Raw genomic sequence first — 18,248 nt, forward strand, 5'->3', positions numbered from 1 at the left:
GTAATAGTAGTTAGTGGTGTGTAAAGCCAATAAATACTCTTTTACTCTCTTGTGGAACTGCACTATACTAGTATAGCCTTTGCATTTCCACTCCAAATGCTTTCAATGAGCATGTGGTTTATTATTACTGGCCCCTTGGACTGTTATAGAGATATAAATATGCTACTTGCAATGCACAGCGGGGAATAGCCTTATAATATTAAGTGTGTTCATGTGAGTGCCAGTTATCTCCAGACTAACAAGGCGTCCCCCGAGTTGCCTGAGTGCTCTTTATTCTTCATCACTATTACTACCCTTCTATTCTCACCTTAAATTTCATTCCTCTTCCTGTCTGGTCACCCACCCTGCCTCGGGAGAATAGGTTAGTACGGAGGTTTTGTCCTCCCCCAATCACAAGTTTCGGGTCATGGCGACGTGATGCTTGGCTACTGGGAAAGTAGTTCTTAGCGACCCCCCTCCACATGTCAAAAACATATCAGATATAAGGCTTTTCAGGCGTTTTGCTCTATTAACCAGTGTTTCGTCTTAAGTCTGACACTAGACTCATCAGAGTGGGATGTGTCAGACCCTACCCAGTGACGCTGGGGTGTATGCAGGTGAACTTACCAGAAGCCCTTATAAGAGGCACAGTCTGATAACTGCATACAGGAGATAAATCTCCACAATGCAATTATTGCCCGCCTAGCAATTCCGAATGGAAAATTCTAAATTCACATGGAGGGAATTAGATATTTTTCACCAATAGAGCATGTCAAAAATGTCAAAAACATATCACATGTAAGGCTTTCACCGGGCACCCTTTGGAGTATATAGCCTTGCCTTTGGTACGTAAAGACTCTGCCGAAGGTCGACCTTTTATAGCCTGGGTACTCATGAGACTGCATGGTTTTTGAGTTTGGTTTTAATTCGTCGAAAGCTGCAGGCCTTAAAACTACGTGTTTAAATTTTACCGCAGAGAAACATGAACGTTTCAATCAACCCGATGATTTGTTCAATAGGGAAACTTCGTACAAAAATCTGCCTCGATTCCTGGTTGCCTCCGGAGTCGATGGCCAGAACATCCTTCCAGAAAATCTGTTTCTAATTAGTAATGCTGTGGGGGATATTGTTGGTAGAGAGGTTGATGAGATGCGGAAGCTGCGAGACTGCTCCGTACTTATCAAGACCACTATGGTTGTACAGATTAAGAGGTTCCTGGAAACTACAATGTTCGGACCAGTACCTGTTAAGGTGGAAAAGCACAAGTCCCTGAACTCCATTGAAGGAGTCATCTTTCACATGGACTTAGTCAAAGCCTCTGATGATGATCTCATCAGGAGCCTTGCACATCGGGGAGTTTCCGACGTCAAGAGGCCTCCGGAGTCGGAGCCAATCTTCACGACACAGGTGCTTTCATACCTTTGACAGACAGACATTGCCCGAACAAATTAAAGTTTCAGTGTATACGCTAACAGTAAGACCTTATATTCCAGCACCTATGCGTTGTCACAACTGCCAACGGTATGGTCACACAACACCGCAATGCCAAGGCTCAGCAACATGTGGGGAATGTGAAAAAGGGGCACATAGCGGTGTAGAATGCACACCACCATCTGTGTGTGTGTAAACTGCACAGGTGAGCATGGCCTCGATCCAAGAATTGTCCAAAATTCAAGGAAGAAAAGAAGATCCAGGAGACTAAGACACTGGATAAACTATCTTATCCAGATGCCCGGAGGAATTTTAAATCAATGGCCCTTGAGAATTCTCCATCTCCTTTGCTGAGAAGGCAGCGAAAATACCGATGGCATCAACAAGTTTTGTGGCAACCGCTCCCGAGAAACCATCAGCTAGCAATCAGACAGTTCCTCACAGCACCAATAACCAAGGAAAGAAAGAACAAATCTCAACAAAAGCATCAGCAAGCAAGTTATTAGGCATAATATCTCTTAGGATAATTTAATAAAACCACCTATTCAATACTTTCCACGTTTAATGTGGTTTGAATCTACATGAATTTATGTAGACTTATCAACTACATGTTTCACCCATATTTGGGAATTTTCAGCCTGTAGACAACCTTTAGGTGAAGGTTCAGGACGTTATTTAACCATATATAGTATAATATATGAACGTTAATAATCTCTTAAGACTAACATGCCAGGATAATCGTTTTTAAAATGTGAACAATACATAAATGTGAGTAACATAAATTAAAGGTGTTTTAACACAATTAAAACTTGTCGGTCCTATTCTGTCTAACTTAAAAATATGTCCAAAACTAAAATGGATCTTCTTCCTCTATTATAAGTCTTGGGTAAAGAGGATATTCATACAGGGGCTTATTTGACCCACCTATATCATTTTCTTCAAGTAATTAATGTTGAAATGTGTTGTCAACCACAAGTGAAGATTTGAAACCGATTGTTATATGTAGACTGGTCAAGATTGTTGTTGTGAATGAAACTATAAGTGTCTTAGCTTTGGGTCTTATGTGACAACAGGGAATTATAAAGAGTACAATCTTAGGCTGTTTCTTACTTTTGGACTGCTGCTTAATTGGGAAGGAACATCCTAGACACTTAATAGAGTCTTGTATTAATATCATTCTCGTTGATGTGTTGCTTGGCCTTTGGGAGGGATCTTAAGATTATTTGTTCAGTTCGTACTAGGTGGACCTATCTGTTCTGGCAGCGCCTGCCTTACTTATAGTTTCATTCACTACAACAATCTTGACCAGTCTACATATAACAATCAGTTTCAAATCTCCACTAGTGGTTGACAACACATTTCAACATTAGTTACGTGAAGAATGATATAGGTGGGTCAAATAAGCCCCCATATGAATATCCTCTTTACCCAAGACTTATGTTAGAGGACGAAGATCCATTTTAGTTTTGAACATATTTTTAAGTTAGATAGAATAGGACTGACAAGTTTAACTGTGTAAAAACGCCGATATTTTAAATTTTCACTCACAACAATTTTGACAAGCCTACATATAACAATCAGTTCTAAATCTCCACTTGTGGTTGACAACACATTTCAACATTAGTTACGTCAAGAACATGAAAATGATATAGGTGGATCAAATGAGCCCCCGTGTGAATATCCTTTTCACCCAAGACTTATGTTAGAGGAAGAAGATCCATTTTAGTTTTGGACATATTTCTAAGTTTGATAGAATAGGAGCGACAAGTTTTGTGTTAAAACGCCATTAATTTATGTTCATCATCATCATCATCATTTCCCTTTATCCAGCTGTAGCCGGGTAGGGGCAAATATGGTTCCTCTCCACTTTCTTTGGTCTTTCCACCACTCCTCCTCCAACACTGTTTCCCAGTCCAGGTTTCTTTCTATAATGCTGCATTGGATGGTATCCTTCCATCTCAATCATGGTCGTCCACGGCCTCTCCTTCCTTGGATTTGCATTTCCATCACCTTTTTTGGCATTCTTTCATCGCTCATTCGCTTTATGTGCCCAAACCATCTTAGTTGGCTCTTTTCTATTTTATCATTCATTTTTTCCACTCCCAATTTCTTCCCGGATTTTCTCATTCCTTATTTTGTCTCTTCTACCCTTCTGTATCATACTCCTCAAGAACTTCATTTCGGCTGCCTGTATTCGACTCTCATCCTTCTTTGTCATTGTCCAAGTTTCTGCTCCATAAGTTGTTATGGGTACGTAATACATCTTGTACATAGTATCCTTTGCTTCCGTTGGCACATCTTTGTCCCATAACGTGTTTCTTACACTATGATAGAAACAACTTCCAACTTAAATCCTTTTACTAATCTCAGCATCCAGCCGAGCATTCTCCATTAATTCACTCCCCAGGTATTTAAACGTTTCCACTACTTCCAAGGGCTTGTCTGCAAGTCTAATCTGACTGTTCCCTTCTTTCTCCCCTCTAGTCATAACAAGAGTTTTACTCTTTTCTACACTTATTTTCAATCCACATTCTTCGATCTTCCCATTCACCACATTCAACTGTTCTTGAACCTTCCTGTCATCTTCTCCCCAAATCACAATATCATCTGCAAATAACATCATGTTCATTTCTCTTCCTCCATATGCTGCTTTTGCTGTTCTCATGATGTCATCCATTACTGTTGTAAACAGGATTGGTGATAGAACACTTCCCTGTCTCAGCCCACTAGTTATTTTGAACCAACTTGTCCTGCCAACTTGTGTTTGCACGCAACTACAACATTCCTTATACAGTGCCATGATCATTTTTATTAATCCCTGTCCAATTCCTTTTTGCACCAGACTGTCCCAAACTTTCGTCCTGGGGACACTGTCATATGCCTTTTCAATGTCAATGAATGTCATCATATCATTCCCGTACTCCCAATGCTTTTCCATTAGTTGTCTCATAATAAAAATGGGCTCTATTGTTGACCTTCCACTTCTGAAACCAAACTGATTTTCCTGTATCTGATTCTCAAGCCTCAACCTTATTCTACTTTCCAGTATTCTTTCCATTATCTTAGCAACATGGGATATTAGAGTAATTCCCCTGTAGTTCTTCAAAACTTTCTTATCACCTTTCTTGAAAATTGGGATGATTATTCCTTTTTGCCAATCCTCAGGGACCTCCTTATTCTCCCAGACATTCCTGAGAACCCGATATGTCCACTGCAGGCCTACAGCTCCAGCTGCCTTTATCATCTCCACTGAAATTTCATCTATTCCAGCAGTTTTTCCATTCTTCATCTTTCTTACTGCCATTTCAATTTCATTCATTGTAATTTCTTTATCCATTTCTTCAGCAGCTTCTGAAAATACTCTCTTCATCTATTTCTTATTTCTTCTGGCTTTGTTAAAATTATGCCACCTTCATCCTTCACAAATCTGGTGTTTACTTGATCTCTTGTTTTGTTTCTTAAGATACCATACCGTAATTTCTTGCTGCCCTGCGTATCATCTCTCAATTTCTGTGTGAATAAGGCCCAGCTTTTCCTCTTTTCTTCCTCCACTACTTTCTTGGCCAAATTCTATGCCTCCACATATTTTCTTCTACTTTCTTCATTCTTAGATGTTTTCCATGCTTTCCATGACATTTTCTTTTCCTTCACTTTAATCTTTACCCTATCATTCCACCAGTGTGTTTCTTTGTCTTTCACATTTCCTGATGTTCTACCACACACCTATTCTGCACATCCAACCAGTGCTTCCTTAAATCTTTTCCATTCCTCTTCAACATTCCCCACCTCTGTCCTGGGTACCAAGGGTATTATTTCCCTTTGAAATTCTTCTTGGTTCGAGCCCCACTGTCGGCAGCCCTGAAGATGGTTTTCCGTGGTTTCCCATTTTCACACCAGGCAAATGCTGGGGCTGTACCTTAATTAAGGCCACGGCCGCTTTCTTCCAACTCCTAGGCCTTTCCCATCCCATCGTCGCCATAAGACCTATCTGTGTCGGCGCGACGTAAAGCAACTAGCAAAAAAAAAATTCTTCTTGTATGCTTTTCTCCTTCACCTTCCATACTTTAATTCTTTTCTCTCTTCTTAATTGGGGTTTTTCAATCTTTCCAACTTTCAATTTTCCTATCACAACTCTATGATCTCCACCAAAGGCTTCTTCAGGCATGGCTGTTACATCTACAAGGTTCTTCCGGTGTTCTTTCTCTATGATTATATAATCAATCATGGTATTTGTACTGAGTTTCCCGCTATTCTTAATTGCCATCAACGGCATAGTTGCCGCTGCTGGACCCATCTCTGTATGTAGACAACTTGGCTCTACATTACAGTACCGGAAGGGTGGCATTTGCTGAGAGACAGCTACAGCAAACTGTTAACTGAGTCGACAGATGGCCTCTGCAACATGGTTTTCGATTTTCAGCACCGAAAACCTCAGTTGTACATTTCTGTCAACGTCGGCTTGTGCATCCTGAACCAGTGCTCCACTTGCGAAACAGTGTCTTACCAGTGCTAGACACCTGCAGATTCCTGGGTCTCCATTTTGATAAGAGACTAACGTGGCAGTCCCACATCTGTCAGTTGAAAGTTGCCTGCATGAAGAGACTTAACAAGCTTAAGTTTCTCAGCGGCACTTCATTGGGGGCTGACCGTGTGGTGCTGCTGCTGCGATTGTACACTGCAACGGTCCTCTCCTGAATTGACTATGGAAGTGTGGCTTTTGGCTCAGCATCAGAATCTATGCTGAACCTTTTAGACAGTATCCACTGTAGTGGAGCTAGGCTGGCAACGGGAGCTTTCCATACTAGCCCCATTCCCAGCCTACTCGCTGAAGCGGGAGTTCCACCTTTACGGATAAGGAGGCAGCAGTTACTCCTCACGTATGCTGAAAAATTCATGAAATGACGCTACATCTAGGCTGTCAGTGCATCTTTAGTACCCAGTACCACCAAAACCGGCCGAATGCCACACGGCCGGTTGGGTTTCGAATTGACAGCCTGTGTCGTGATTTGAATATCAATATCAGTGGTTGTATTGAACAAACTTTTAGCGAGGTACCCCCGTGGTTGGTTCCGCGACCAGATATACGTTTAGATCTACTCCGTGGACGCATGGTGAACACGAATTCCTCCGTTTATTGGAGGTATTTCCAGAACTTCATTCACCAATATCCGGCCGTGAGACACATCTTCACAGATGGTTCTAAAATTGCAGATAATGTTGGTTGCTCTTTCGTCACCGATGATATGAGCATGAAGATCTCGCTTCCTGGTGTATGTAGCGTGTATACTGCAGAGTTTTACGTCATCTTAGAAGCTCTGCAGTTTGCACTGGGTGATGAAAGAAGCCACTTTCTTATCTGTACCGATTCATTACAGCTCTCTGCAGTCTATTGAAACCTGTTTCTCGCAACACCCACTGATGCAGCAGATTAATAACCTTCTAGCCAGGTTGTGTTGCTGGCATCAGAATCACTTTTGTGTGGCTTCCGAACCACATTGGGATTGCAGGAAACGAACTTGCGGATGAAGCTGCAATGAAAGCGGTACTTTTACCTCCAAGACCTGTCAATGTACGTGCTAAGGATATTCGATCTCAGCTACGTCGAACCATCTTGGCTTCCTGGGAATCAGAGTGGCTAGTTATCCAAACTTCCATCAAGCTGAGATCAATTAAGAAGGCAACTACCGTGTGGCGGTCCTCTTTCCGACCTTCACGGCGAGAGGCCATACTATTGTGTAGACTGAGGATAGGTCATTTACGATCTACGCACTCTTATCTCCTAAAGAGGAAATGACCCCCCCCCCCCCCCGTGTGTGTTCTGGTGCCGACTTCACCGTGGCCCACATCCTCACAGAGTGCGCTGATCTCTCTACCCTAAGGCAGAGCCTCAGCCTGCAAGAAACACTCGAACGTATACTAGCCATTGACGAGACTACTGCTGATCTCATCTGCTTTGTGTGCGACAGTGGATTAATCAAGGGTATATAAATTACAAGTGTACTGTTACTCAGGGAACGCAAATGAAGTCAAGTGGAAATCAGAACATCTACACATTCAATCAGCATATATAGGAGATTAACACGTACTAAAACTATTCTTTACAACATTTTACACCGATGTATAAGAACATAAGGTACATTTGGAAACGAACTGGCTGATTTTGTCTTAAAGTTCCAATGGGACGTCATACTCATGTTCACATCCAATAGAGATAAAACAAAAATATCAAAACTCATAATGCCGATAATGGGACGACAATTGAGGTCTATTGGAATCACAACATCTACACATTTCTTTTAGCATATATAGGAGATCAAACACTTTCAGTTCATATGGTTTTTGGGATAGCCAAAATCTTCTATAGATCAACATCACTTCCTTAAAGAAGTGAGAATGTCTATTTTAAAAATGTTTGGAGTGAAGTGCCGGTTAGATGGCAAGATAGCTAGTAGAGGATGCTTGATCAAGTCTCATTTAAATAACAAATTATTCCCATCTTCTCTTAAACATGCAGTACGTTGTCTAGGTCGTGAAGTTTTGAAGTTATCTCTGTGCAAGTCTGAAGAGGAGTTCAACTGGATTCTGGGTAATGGCCGTTATTTAAATGAGACTTGATCAAGCATCCACTACTAGTTATCTTGCCATCTAACCGGCACTTCACTTCAAAAAAATTTTAATAGAGATTCTCATTTCTTTAAGGAAGTGATGTTGATCTATAGAAGATTTTGGCTATCCCATAAACCATATGAGCTGAACGTGTTTGATCTTCTATATATGCGAAAAGAAATGTGTAGATGTTGTGATATCAATAGACTTCAATTGCCGTCCCAGTATCGGCATTATGAGTATTGATATTTTTGTTTTATCTCCATTGGATGTGAACATGAGTAGGACGTCCCATTGGAACTTTTAAGACAAGATCAGCCAGTTCATTTCCAAATGTACCATATATTCTTATACATCAGTGTAAATTGTTGTAAAAAATAGTTTTTAAGAATAGTTTTAGTATATGTTAGTCTCCTATTATGCTGAATGAATGTGTAGATGTTTTGATTTCCACTTGACTTCGTTTGCTGTCCCAGTATCGGCATTATGGGAGTGTTGATATCTTTGCATTATCTCCATTGGATGTGAACATGAGTAGGATGTCCCATTAGAACTTTAAGACATGATCGGTCAGTTCACCCCAAATATGACCATGATGTTCTTGTACATCAGAGCAAATTGTTGTAAAAAATTAATTTTTGAGAATAGTTTTAGTATAGCATCCACTCAGAGCCCTGACTTTGGAGTTTAGAATTTATGGCTGATGATGCCTGCAATGATAAGAGAAACATGTACCATATGCTTAACTCTAATATAATGGGGGAAGTTGTAATAATAATAAAAAGTCTTAAAGACTTCAAAATTATTGAATAGGTGGTTTTCCATAAATTAATTGATAAATATTTTAATATACTTTTTAATGTTTCCTTGTGAACCATTTTCAACATGATTGTGAAAGAATATGTTAATACATTTTTAATATCATAATGTTCATCAGCATTTGTCCTGTCTAGTGGCAAGGTCTCCAGTGTTGCTCCACTGTTCCCTTTTATTCAGTCATGGCTTCATAGGCCATTTTGGGGTGTAGAATTATACTCGTGTCTTTGTTAAACGTATTGGCTCGATAATGCTTAGGTCATACTTTCTCTTTCTTTCCCACAGTTTCCAGCAAGTAAATCAGTTTTCCAATTGTATTTATTTCTCGTTGAAGCACATGCCCAAACCATCGTAATCGACTTTAGCTCATTTTCTCCTAAATCATTATGATGCCAAATAATTTCTTAGATCTGTGTTGGAAACATGATCCAATCTTGTGGTATCAGCTTAGCATCTTTGTCTTGTCTCTGGGACACTTCATTGATGTTCTGCTTACTTTGTAATTGGCCATCTTTCTGTATTGTAGAATGAGATGGGATGGATGATGCAATAGATTTTCAATTTCAAATTGTCTTTTATCAACTGATTGTTGGCGATACCTGTCATAGATTGCCTCTTCACCCAGGCTTCATTATTGCTCGCTTCACCTCTTCAATAAGCTGTCCACCATCAAATATTGTTGACTCATAACGTTTGAACTTTGTCACTCATGATGGTCCTTGCCATTTTGAATTATTCTTATGTCTTGTTGTATGCCATCTGTTGGATTTCTTTTTGTTTAGGTGGAGGCACATTGTGACAGTCCATCATTCCATTCTTTGTTGTTAGATTATTATTTTCTATGGCTAGAATGACTTCACTTCCATAGAAATATTTCTTTATCAATGCAGGTCTGTTGTAATAGTGTCTCTAATAAGGATGAATAACAGTAGTGATAAGGCCAATCCTTGGTGGATGCATTTGTAAGGTTGAGTAATAGTGGATGAACATGGGTGTGCCTCCGGAGGTCTTTAAAATGCCAACAATACAGCATGAAGTGCCAACATTTTTTCCATTTATTGACTAACTCTGTTAGAATTGCACTTTCATTCTTGGGGTGTCATGAGTCAGGCACACTTCATCGGATCCATCGAGGCAGCTTGCTTTTAATACTTTCCTATTCATGATTTCATGGTAGGCATACATTATTTAGATCTTTATTTAAAACATTATTATCTATTCTTGCAAAAAGATTTTTGTTCTAGACTTTTTAATGTTTGAAACATGCATCTCTCTAAAAGATGTTTGCTTGTACCTAGCATTAGGTGTGCAAAATTTAATGTGTTTTTATAATGTATTAATAGTTCTTTTCTGTCCTAGATTTCAGGTTGACAAGTTTGGGTGGAATAGATAATGGGATTGAAAGCTGCTATTCAGGCATTGAAGTAAGTATCCTGATTCTTATGAGGAGATTTTTGTATAGACAGAAAATATCTTTAAAATTTGTTTTGATATGATCATAATGTGTCCACTGCCATCGCTACATGTATGAATATAAAGAGGTAAGGGAGTCATTATTCCAAAAATCAGATCAAAGAAGTAGTCTTTTTTTTTTTTGAAAATTTTTAAAAATAATCAAAACATATATTTGTTGTTACTGATTTTTTGAACATGATAACATTTTATAATTCAGTCTTCCGGTAGGGGTGCAGACTAGAAAAGTTGGCATAACAAAATTCGGTAGGAGCTATATCTTCATATGATAGGAAGTTACTGGTGGATTTCATCCATTTAGGTATCAACATCTAGGGCACATCCTCCATTACCCAACCAGATGTGCTGGAAGGAAGAGTTCTTGCTTATAGGGTGGGGATACTCACGGATAGTTGAAGTACAATTTCAGGTGCACAGTCAAATTTTAGAAGGTGCTGTGATTTCATGTGTTGAAATGGAATGGCATATGGCTTTTAGTGCCGGGAGTGCCCGAGGACAAGTTCGGCTTGCCAGATGCAGGTATTTTGATTTGACGCCAGTAGGCGACCTGCACGTCGTGATGAGGATGAAATGATAATGGAGACAATACATACACCCAGCCCCCGTGTCAGCAAAATTAACCAGTTATGGTTAAAATTCCCGACCCTGCCAGGAATCGAACCTGGAACCCCTGTGACCAAAGGCCAGCACGCTAACCGTTTAGCCAGTTTCAAGTGTTGTCTGATTTAGATGCAGTAAATAGCATTCTATTGCTAAATAAACTGTTTTGTTGGATGAATAGTGATATTTAATTGAACAAAAGTTTTTGTGTCGATATTGTAAGCATATGAACATATTTTAATGGAAAATTAGCATTACATCATGTTATAATGGCTGATTCACCCAAGTAGAAATTAAGGAAACTTACTCATACTGATGGAGCAGATCAAGGTTAAGTTCAGTATGAGTGGGGCTGAACGAACCAGAAACTGCAGGGAATAACAGAAAGCTGAGCATGCAGAAGCTATTCAGCCAGATATGAGCGCTGCTGGCCCTTCTACTGCTCACATGTCAAATGATTATATGATGTAATCAAAAATTGAAAAATATATATTAAAATATTTTGTTTCAGTATTACAGAATTTCACAAATGTATTGTACCCCTTCAGAAACTTTGGTAACTTTACACATAGTATAAAATAATAATTTTCTTGATGCTCACTTTTCAATTTCTGTTTAATAGCTTCTACCTTGATGCCTTTGAGTGAATGAATTCTTTTTTCAGTGCCATGCACACAGTTAACTGTCTCAGTCAACAAATTGGTTGCCGTTTTTAATTTCTTTATAGAGTAATGCAAAAAACTCAAGTTTTCAGATGTGTAAGATTATTCATTTTTAATGAACTGTTCTTAAGTTCTGAAGAACTACAATTGATGAAGTATCATCGTTATTTAGCTCTCTCTTCTGGCACTACAGCCGATGAAGGGCCATGGTCTCTTCAGTAACAATCTCCCACTTCTTTTGGTCCTGAGCCCCGGATCTCTAATGCCTCCAGATCTCTAGAGTTGTCTAGCCATCTTGCCCTTAAATTCCAGGTCTCTTAACCAGGGAGTTCCCACTGAGAAACAAACATTCATAGTGGGAAATATATTTGGACTGAAAACGATTTAATTCGTCACGCCCATTATTCTTCCGCGAATGACGAAAGAACTCATCCCGCCCATTATCCTTGCATGCCTTTGCGGAAGATGAGTTATCTAGTCCTGCCCATTTTGACATAAATATTTCTTATGGCTGGTGGTCATCTGAAAATTTTGCATTAGGATATGGCAGAAGTTAGCATCACATAATGTGTGACAGTAGTATAACCCTAGCAACCGTGCAGGCTGTGATATAAGGTATAGAGTGATGATCAATCTTACCTAGCAACTGCCATGTCTTATGACTAGTGGTCATCTGGAATTAGGAGCCGTTCATAGATGATCATGACCATAACACATATTTATGATCATTTGGTTTTCTCAAAGGGAAAAATGGTTTCTTTTGATGTGCATTTGATCATTCAAACCATAATTCATTATTTTTTTCGACTTCTTGCAACTACATTATCATACTTCCCCCGACAGTGAGTAACAACGATGCCACTGTTGTAATGAAGTATAATATTATTACACTACAGAGGGGTCCATAAAAATGTAGAAACCCTTTGATAGTCAGTATTAATGGTACAAAATGACATACCATTAAAATTTTTGCACAGAGGGAAGGTTATTTTATGTGCTCAAAGTGACCTCCATTAGCAGCCAAACAGCGTCGATACTGCTGACGTGAACTACAGCTGTGAGTGTTGCCAGAATGATAGCCACACAGGATGCCTTGATGGTTTCTCATAGCTCGTTCAGGCGATAAACTTTTAAGGTCCTTCATAGGTAGAAGTCGAGAGGTGTAAAGTCTGGAGACTGTGGTGGGTACTCAACAGCTCCTCTTCAACCTGTCCATTGTCCATGTAGATTTTCATCCAAGTAGGCTCTGATATCTCTGTGGTAGTGAGGCGGAGTGCCATCTTGTTGTAGGTAAAAATCTTTCATTTCCAAACACCTCTTGATTGGCAGGTAAAATCGATGTTTGCAACATATGAAGATACACCTCACCAGTGATCTCCTTATCCCACTTTCACATGCACCCTGATTCACAGATTTCTGAGGTGACCTAGTAAAATGTTGCAACACACCAGCACTGGAAGCTGGACTTATTGATGTTTTTTTTGTCGGCCGTACCTTTTCTTATGCACATCCTGAACAATACCGTTGGCTTCAAATTTATCCTGAACGCAATAGATTGTTGTACGTGTTGGTGGCTGAGTTTCCGTACATATTACACCATTGCTCTTGTACCTCCATCATTTTTAGTACTTCCAGTACCAGTTCAATACAGGCTTGCGTTGCTCAAACGAGAATCTTACTTTGTTTATTACTGTACTGTTATCTGCTCTATGGAAGTGGAAGACATGTGTGTGTGTGTGTGTATATATATATATATATATATATATATATATATATATATATATATATATATATTAAATTGTAACCAGTGCCCAGTGAGTTATATGGGTCAGACTGGAAAAACCTTTTTTATCAGGTATAAAGAACACGTCAATGCCTCCAGACACAACAAATTTTCTGCCATGAGTACCCACGTGACAGAATCCAACCACCCGTTCACTTCCATCGAGCAGGACGTAAAATAATAACATAGTGGAAAACATTTTCATTAACATAGACCAAAAATGCAATCCTGCTCGCCGGGCTGAGTGTCTCAGATGGTTAAGGCGCTGGCCTTCTAACCCCAACTTGGCAGGTTCGATCCTGGCTCAGTCCGGTGGTATTTGAAGGTTCTCAAATACGACAGCCTCGTGTTGGTAGATTTACTGGCACGTAAAAGAACTCCTGCGGGACTAAATTCCGGCACCTCGGCATCTCCGAAGACCGTAAAAGTAGTTAGTGGGACGTAAACCAAATAACATTAATTATTACAATCCTGCTCACAATCTGAATGAAATTTCAGAAACTGTAAATGTGGCTTTCGAGGTATTATTCAACAAATTCCCCATGAAGAAGCCTCACGGGGCCGATGACCTCGATGTTAGGCCCCTTTAAACTACAAGCATCATCATCATCAAGAAGCCTCACAACGAAACTTTATGCACTCGCCCCCCGCCCATTGGATCTAACCCTCCCCTACTCTCCCTCCAAACTAGCTTTCATCGCACACGGTGTCCACAATTCACCTTCAGTCAGCTGTAACACACGTATCAAGCCTCACCTCTCTGTGGCAGACGAGGACGTAAGTAGTCAGATGTGTTGTCTATTAGTTCATTTCCTTGTAATTATAAGATTGCATTAACCTTGCTTACTTTTAACGTTGCTAATAGCTGTTGTTTCATTGTAGGAATGTTCAACTATTGTACAACTTTTCTCCATGTGTGTGCTTACAGTCAAATATTCTGCCTACCCCATAACCTCTTAACTAAGAATTATCAACAACACATCATCACACCAACATAAGAAGAGCTCGATCATAAAATTTTTGACGGAACTATTACGTGTGTTCAACAATTTTGTCTTCATTTCAACAGAACTAAAAAGCAATTGAGCATCAGCATTTTAAGAACATTCTTCAAATTTTATCATGTATTTTAACTTGACATATTCAGTAACCTGAATCGTAATTTAATGTGTATTTGTGTCCTTGTCTGTTTTACTTATCTTACAAGTATTTTCGGCTGATGATGTTCAGAAAGAAGGACAAAACATGTCCCGACACTAGTTAATTGCTAATTAAACATAATTTTTTTAGTATTGTAAGGGTCAAAGAAGTCCCTCGCCTGTCAACTGGGAGTGGGACTCCGTTACTCCCATATGTCCAAGGTGTTCTGAGGTCGGTAAATTCATGAAGCAGGATGCTACCCTACTTACACATAGTCCAAGTGAGGATCTCTCCTCTTAACACGTTAGGGACCACCAGTGGATTGTGTAGTCCTAGCCACCTGGGCACAAGGAGGGTGTTGACTCAGAATATGTCCGAGATGCCCACTCCCATTATATAGTAGCTGGTATCCCGACTCTCAGGACCACTTAGTAGGCCACTCAGCCGTTGCCCATGGTTCACAAACTAGGTCGCGACTACAGTAACCCACAGCGTGAACCATTATTATATTATTATAGATTATAAAGTGTACTTGAAAGGTGTTAAAACTGGAAGGGCATAGTATAGGGTAAGGCTGTTCACAGGAATACTACTGAATGCAACATAGTTTCTATTAGGCATGTAAATGAGTGAATGATGGGGGTAGATTTGGCAGTTGGAGGAATTAGGACGAGAATTGTCTCGGTGTATTCACCCTGTGAGGGTGCAGATGAGGATAAAGTTGACAAGCCTTATAAAGCATTGAGTGACATCATAGTCAGGGTCAACAGCAAGGATAGGATAGTGCTAATAGGCAATTTCAGTACGAGAGTTGGAAATAGAACTGAAGGATACAAAAGGGTGATAGGTAAATATGGGGAAGATATGGAAGTTAATGGGAATGGGAAGCTTTTGCTGGACTTCTGTGCTAGTATGGGTTTAGCAGTTACTAATACATTCTTTAAGCATAAGCCTATTCACCACTACACATGGGAGGCTAGGGGTACCAGATCCATAATAGACTATATCTTAACCGACTTCAAATTCAGGAAGTCTGTTAGGAATATATGAGTTTTCTGGGGATTTTTCAATGATACAGACCATTATCTGATCTGTAGTGAACTAAGTATCTCTAGACCTAGGTTAGAGAAAGTGAAATCTGTCTGCAAACGAATAAGGGTAGAAAATCTCCAGGACGAGGAAATTAGACAGAAGTACATGGATGTGATTAGTGAGAAGTATTGAACAGTGGACAGTAAGCAGGTTCAGGATATATGAAAAGAATGAGTGACATACAGGGATGCTGTAGTAGAAACAGCAAGGGAATGCCTAGGAACAACTGTGTGTAAAGATGGGAAAATGCTAACATCTTGATGGAATGATGAAGTGAGAGCAGCTTATAAACGTAAAAAGAAGGCTTATCAGAAATGGCTCCAAACAAGAGCCGATGCAGACAGGGAATTGTACATAGATAAAAGTAAAAGAGCAAAACAAGTAGTAGTTGAATCCAAAAAGAAGTCGTGGGAAGATTTTGATAATAACCTGGAAAGGCTAGGTCATTCGCAAATATAAAGACAGGAACTTTCCACCTAATCAATACATTTATTCTATTATAAAGTACTAAAAACATGCTAATATGTCAGTACCAGTTTAGACCCTTTTAGTGGGTCATCTTCAGCTGAAGAACCTATCGTCTTAATAATAACAACTTATAATGCTAAAACACAGCTTGTGCTAATTATGAAGGACTCATGCTAACTTAAGGTGATGTATTATAGTAATAAAATATGATTTAAAATAGTCTGCTAAGTTCACAAGTTCGTTTTGATGCTGATTTTGATGTTCACTCATTTACACCAGTGTTGCGTTGTTGACACACTTACTGTATTTGAAAACGTTTCAATGTTGAGCTGGTAAATTATTACCGTGTTAATTGCGAATGACTAATGTTAAAATAATGATATGTTATGATAATAAAACGTGCTTGAAGGAGTAACTTCGGCAGTCTAGAAAGTACACCAGTCCATTAAAAAACTGTTCTTGATGTTTGTACATATTCTCACTCATTCAATCCATTATTTCAATGTTTACACCTATTTTAAAATATAAAATCTCTTATTGCTAAGTTATGTAGTGCTGTATTTATAAATTCCACATCAGTAGGAGATTTATTATTGTACGATGATGTATGTTGATGAGCTTTTATAACTTCTTCATAAGCTCATCTCAGAGTCAATTTGTTGGGCTTTGAAGTTCTGTTAACTAATGTGCAAACGTTCCATTCTTCATACTCACGTTCATTGTATTGTATTAAAAGATTGTTGGCTTAGCCTGTCCTTGTGCGCTAGTCAGGAGCATGCCATGGATTGAATGAGTGAGAATATGTACAAACATCAAGAACTGTTTCTAGACTGTCAAAGTTACTCCTTCAGGCACGTTATATCATCATATTATTTTAACATCAGTCATTCGCAGTTACCAGCTCAACATTGAAACGTTTCCAAATAAGTGTCAACAATGCAACACTGGTTTAAATGAGTGAACATGAAGATCAGCATCAAAACAAACTTGTGAACTTAGCAGACTTTTAAAAACCATTTTTCTAATCATATTTTATTACCACAATTCATCACCTTAAGTTAGCACGAGTCATTCATACATAATTAGGACAAGCTGTGTTTCAGCATTATAAGTTGATGTTATTAAGACGATAGGATCTTCAGCTGAGGATGACCCACTAAAAGGGTCGAAACCGGTACTGTCATATTAGCATGTTTTAAGTACTTTATAATAGAATAAATGTATTGATTAGGAGGAAAGTTCCTATCTTTATATTTGCAAATACTTTAACCATCATTACATACGATGAAGTTAATAAATTGTAAAGGCTAGGTCAAGCAGCAGGGAAACCTTTCTGGACAGTACAGTAATAAAGAAAGGAAAGGAGGGAAAAATGAAATGAACGGTGTTTGGAGTATTTCGGGTGAACTCTTAATAGATCCCAGGGAATCACTGGACAGGTGGAGGGAATATATTGAAAATCTTCTCAACGTAAGAGGAAATCTTCATAGTGGTGTCACAAACAACGGAGCTCATGGGGAGGAGTAAAATGATGTTGGTGAAATTACGCTTGAGGAAGCGGAAAGGATGGAAAATTACTCCATTTTCATAAAGCAGCAGGAGTAGATGAAATTAGACCTGAAATGGTGAAGTATAGTAAGAAGGCAGGGATGAAATGGCTTCATAGAATAGTAACATTAGCATGGAGTGTTGGTAAGGTACCCTCAGAGTGGACAAAATCAGTAATTGCACCTATGTATAAGCAAGGGAACAGGAAGGATTGCAACAACTGTCGAGGTATCTCATTGATTAGTATACCAGGCAAAGTATTCACTGGCATCTTAGAAGGGAGGATGCGATCAGTGGTTGAGAGGCAGTTGGATGAAAACCAGTGTGGTTTCAGACCACGGAGGGGCTGTCGGAATCAGATTTTCTGTATGTGCCAGGTAATTGAAAATGTTACGAAAGAAATGGACAGTTGTGTTAATGTTTCATAGATGTAGGGAAAGCATATAACAGGGTACCGAGGGAAAAGATGTTCGCCATACTGGGGGAATGTGGAATTAAAGGTAGATTATTGAAATCAATCAAAGGCATTTATGTTGACAATTGGACTGCAGTGAGAATTGATGGTAGACTGAGTTCTTGGTTCTGGGTACTTACAGGGTTTTTAAAAAATGCTATTTGTTCGGGGCATTGACCTAGAAAGGTCTTTTGCC

The 18,248-nt window shown here is 39.3% G+C and overlaps 1 protein-coding gene across 3 annotated transcripts in view; it reads left to right on the forward strand.

The window, feature by feature from the left end:
* The window catches only part of LOC136858050 (nonsense-mediated mRNA decay factor SMG7), a 268,885-nt gene that overhangs the window by 25,293 nt on the left and 225,344 nt on the right, over positions 1-18,248 (forward strand). For 2 of the 3 annotated variants that reach the window (XR_010858592.2, XM_067137287.2), the window contains exon 2: positions 10,192-10,256. Coding sequence is in view for 2 of the 3 variants with exons in the window: in XM_067137287.2 (XP_066993388.1) it covers positions 10,225-10,256 (32 nt within the window). In the remaining variant the exon portion in view is untranslated. Of the gene's footprint in view, positions 1-9,870; positions 10,006-10,191; positions 10,257-18,248 lie in introns of those variants that run through there. The other variant, XM_067137288.2, reaches the window with a different exon arrangement.

The sequence above is a fragment of the Anabrus simplex genome, chromosome 1 (genome assembly GCF_040414725.1).
Source record: "Anabrus simplex isolate iqAnaSimp1 chromosome 1, ASM4041472v1, whole genome shotgun sequence".
NCBI classification, from domain to species: Eukaryota; Metazoa; Arthropoda; class Insecta; order Orthoptera; family Tettigoniidae; genus Anabrus; species Anabrus simplex.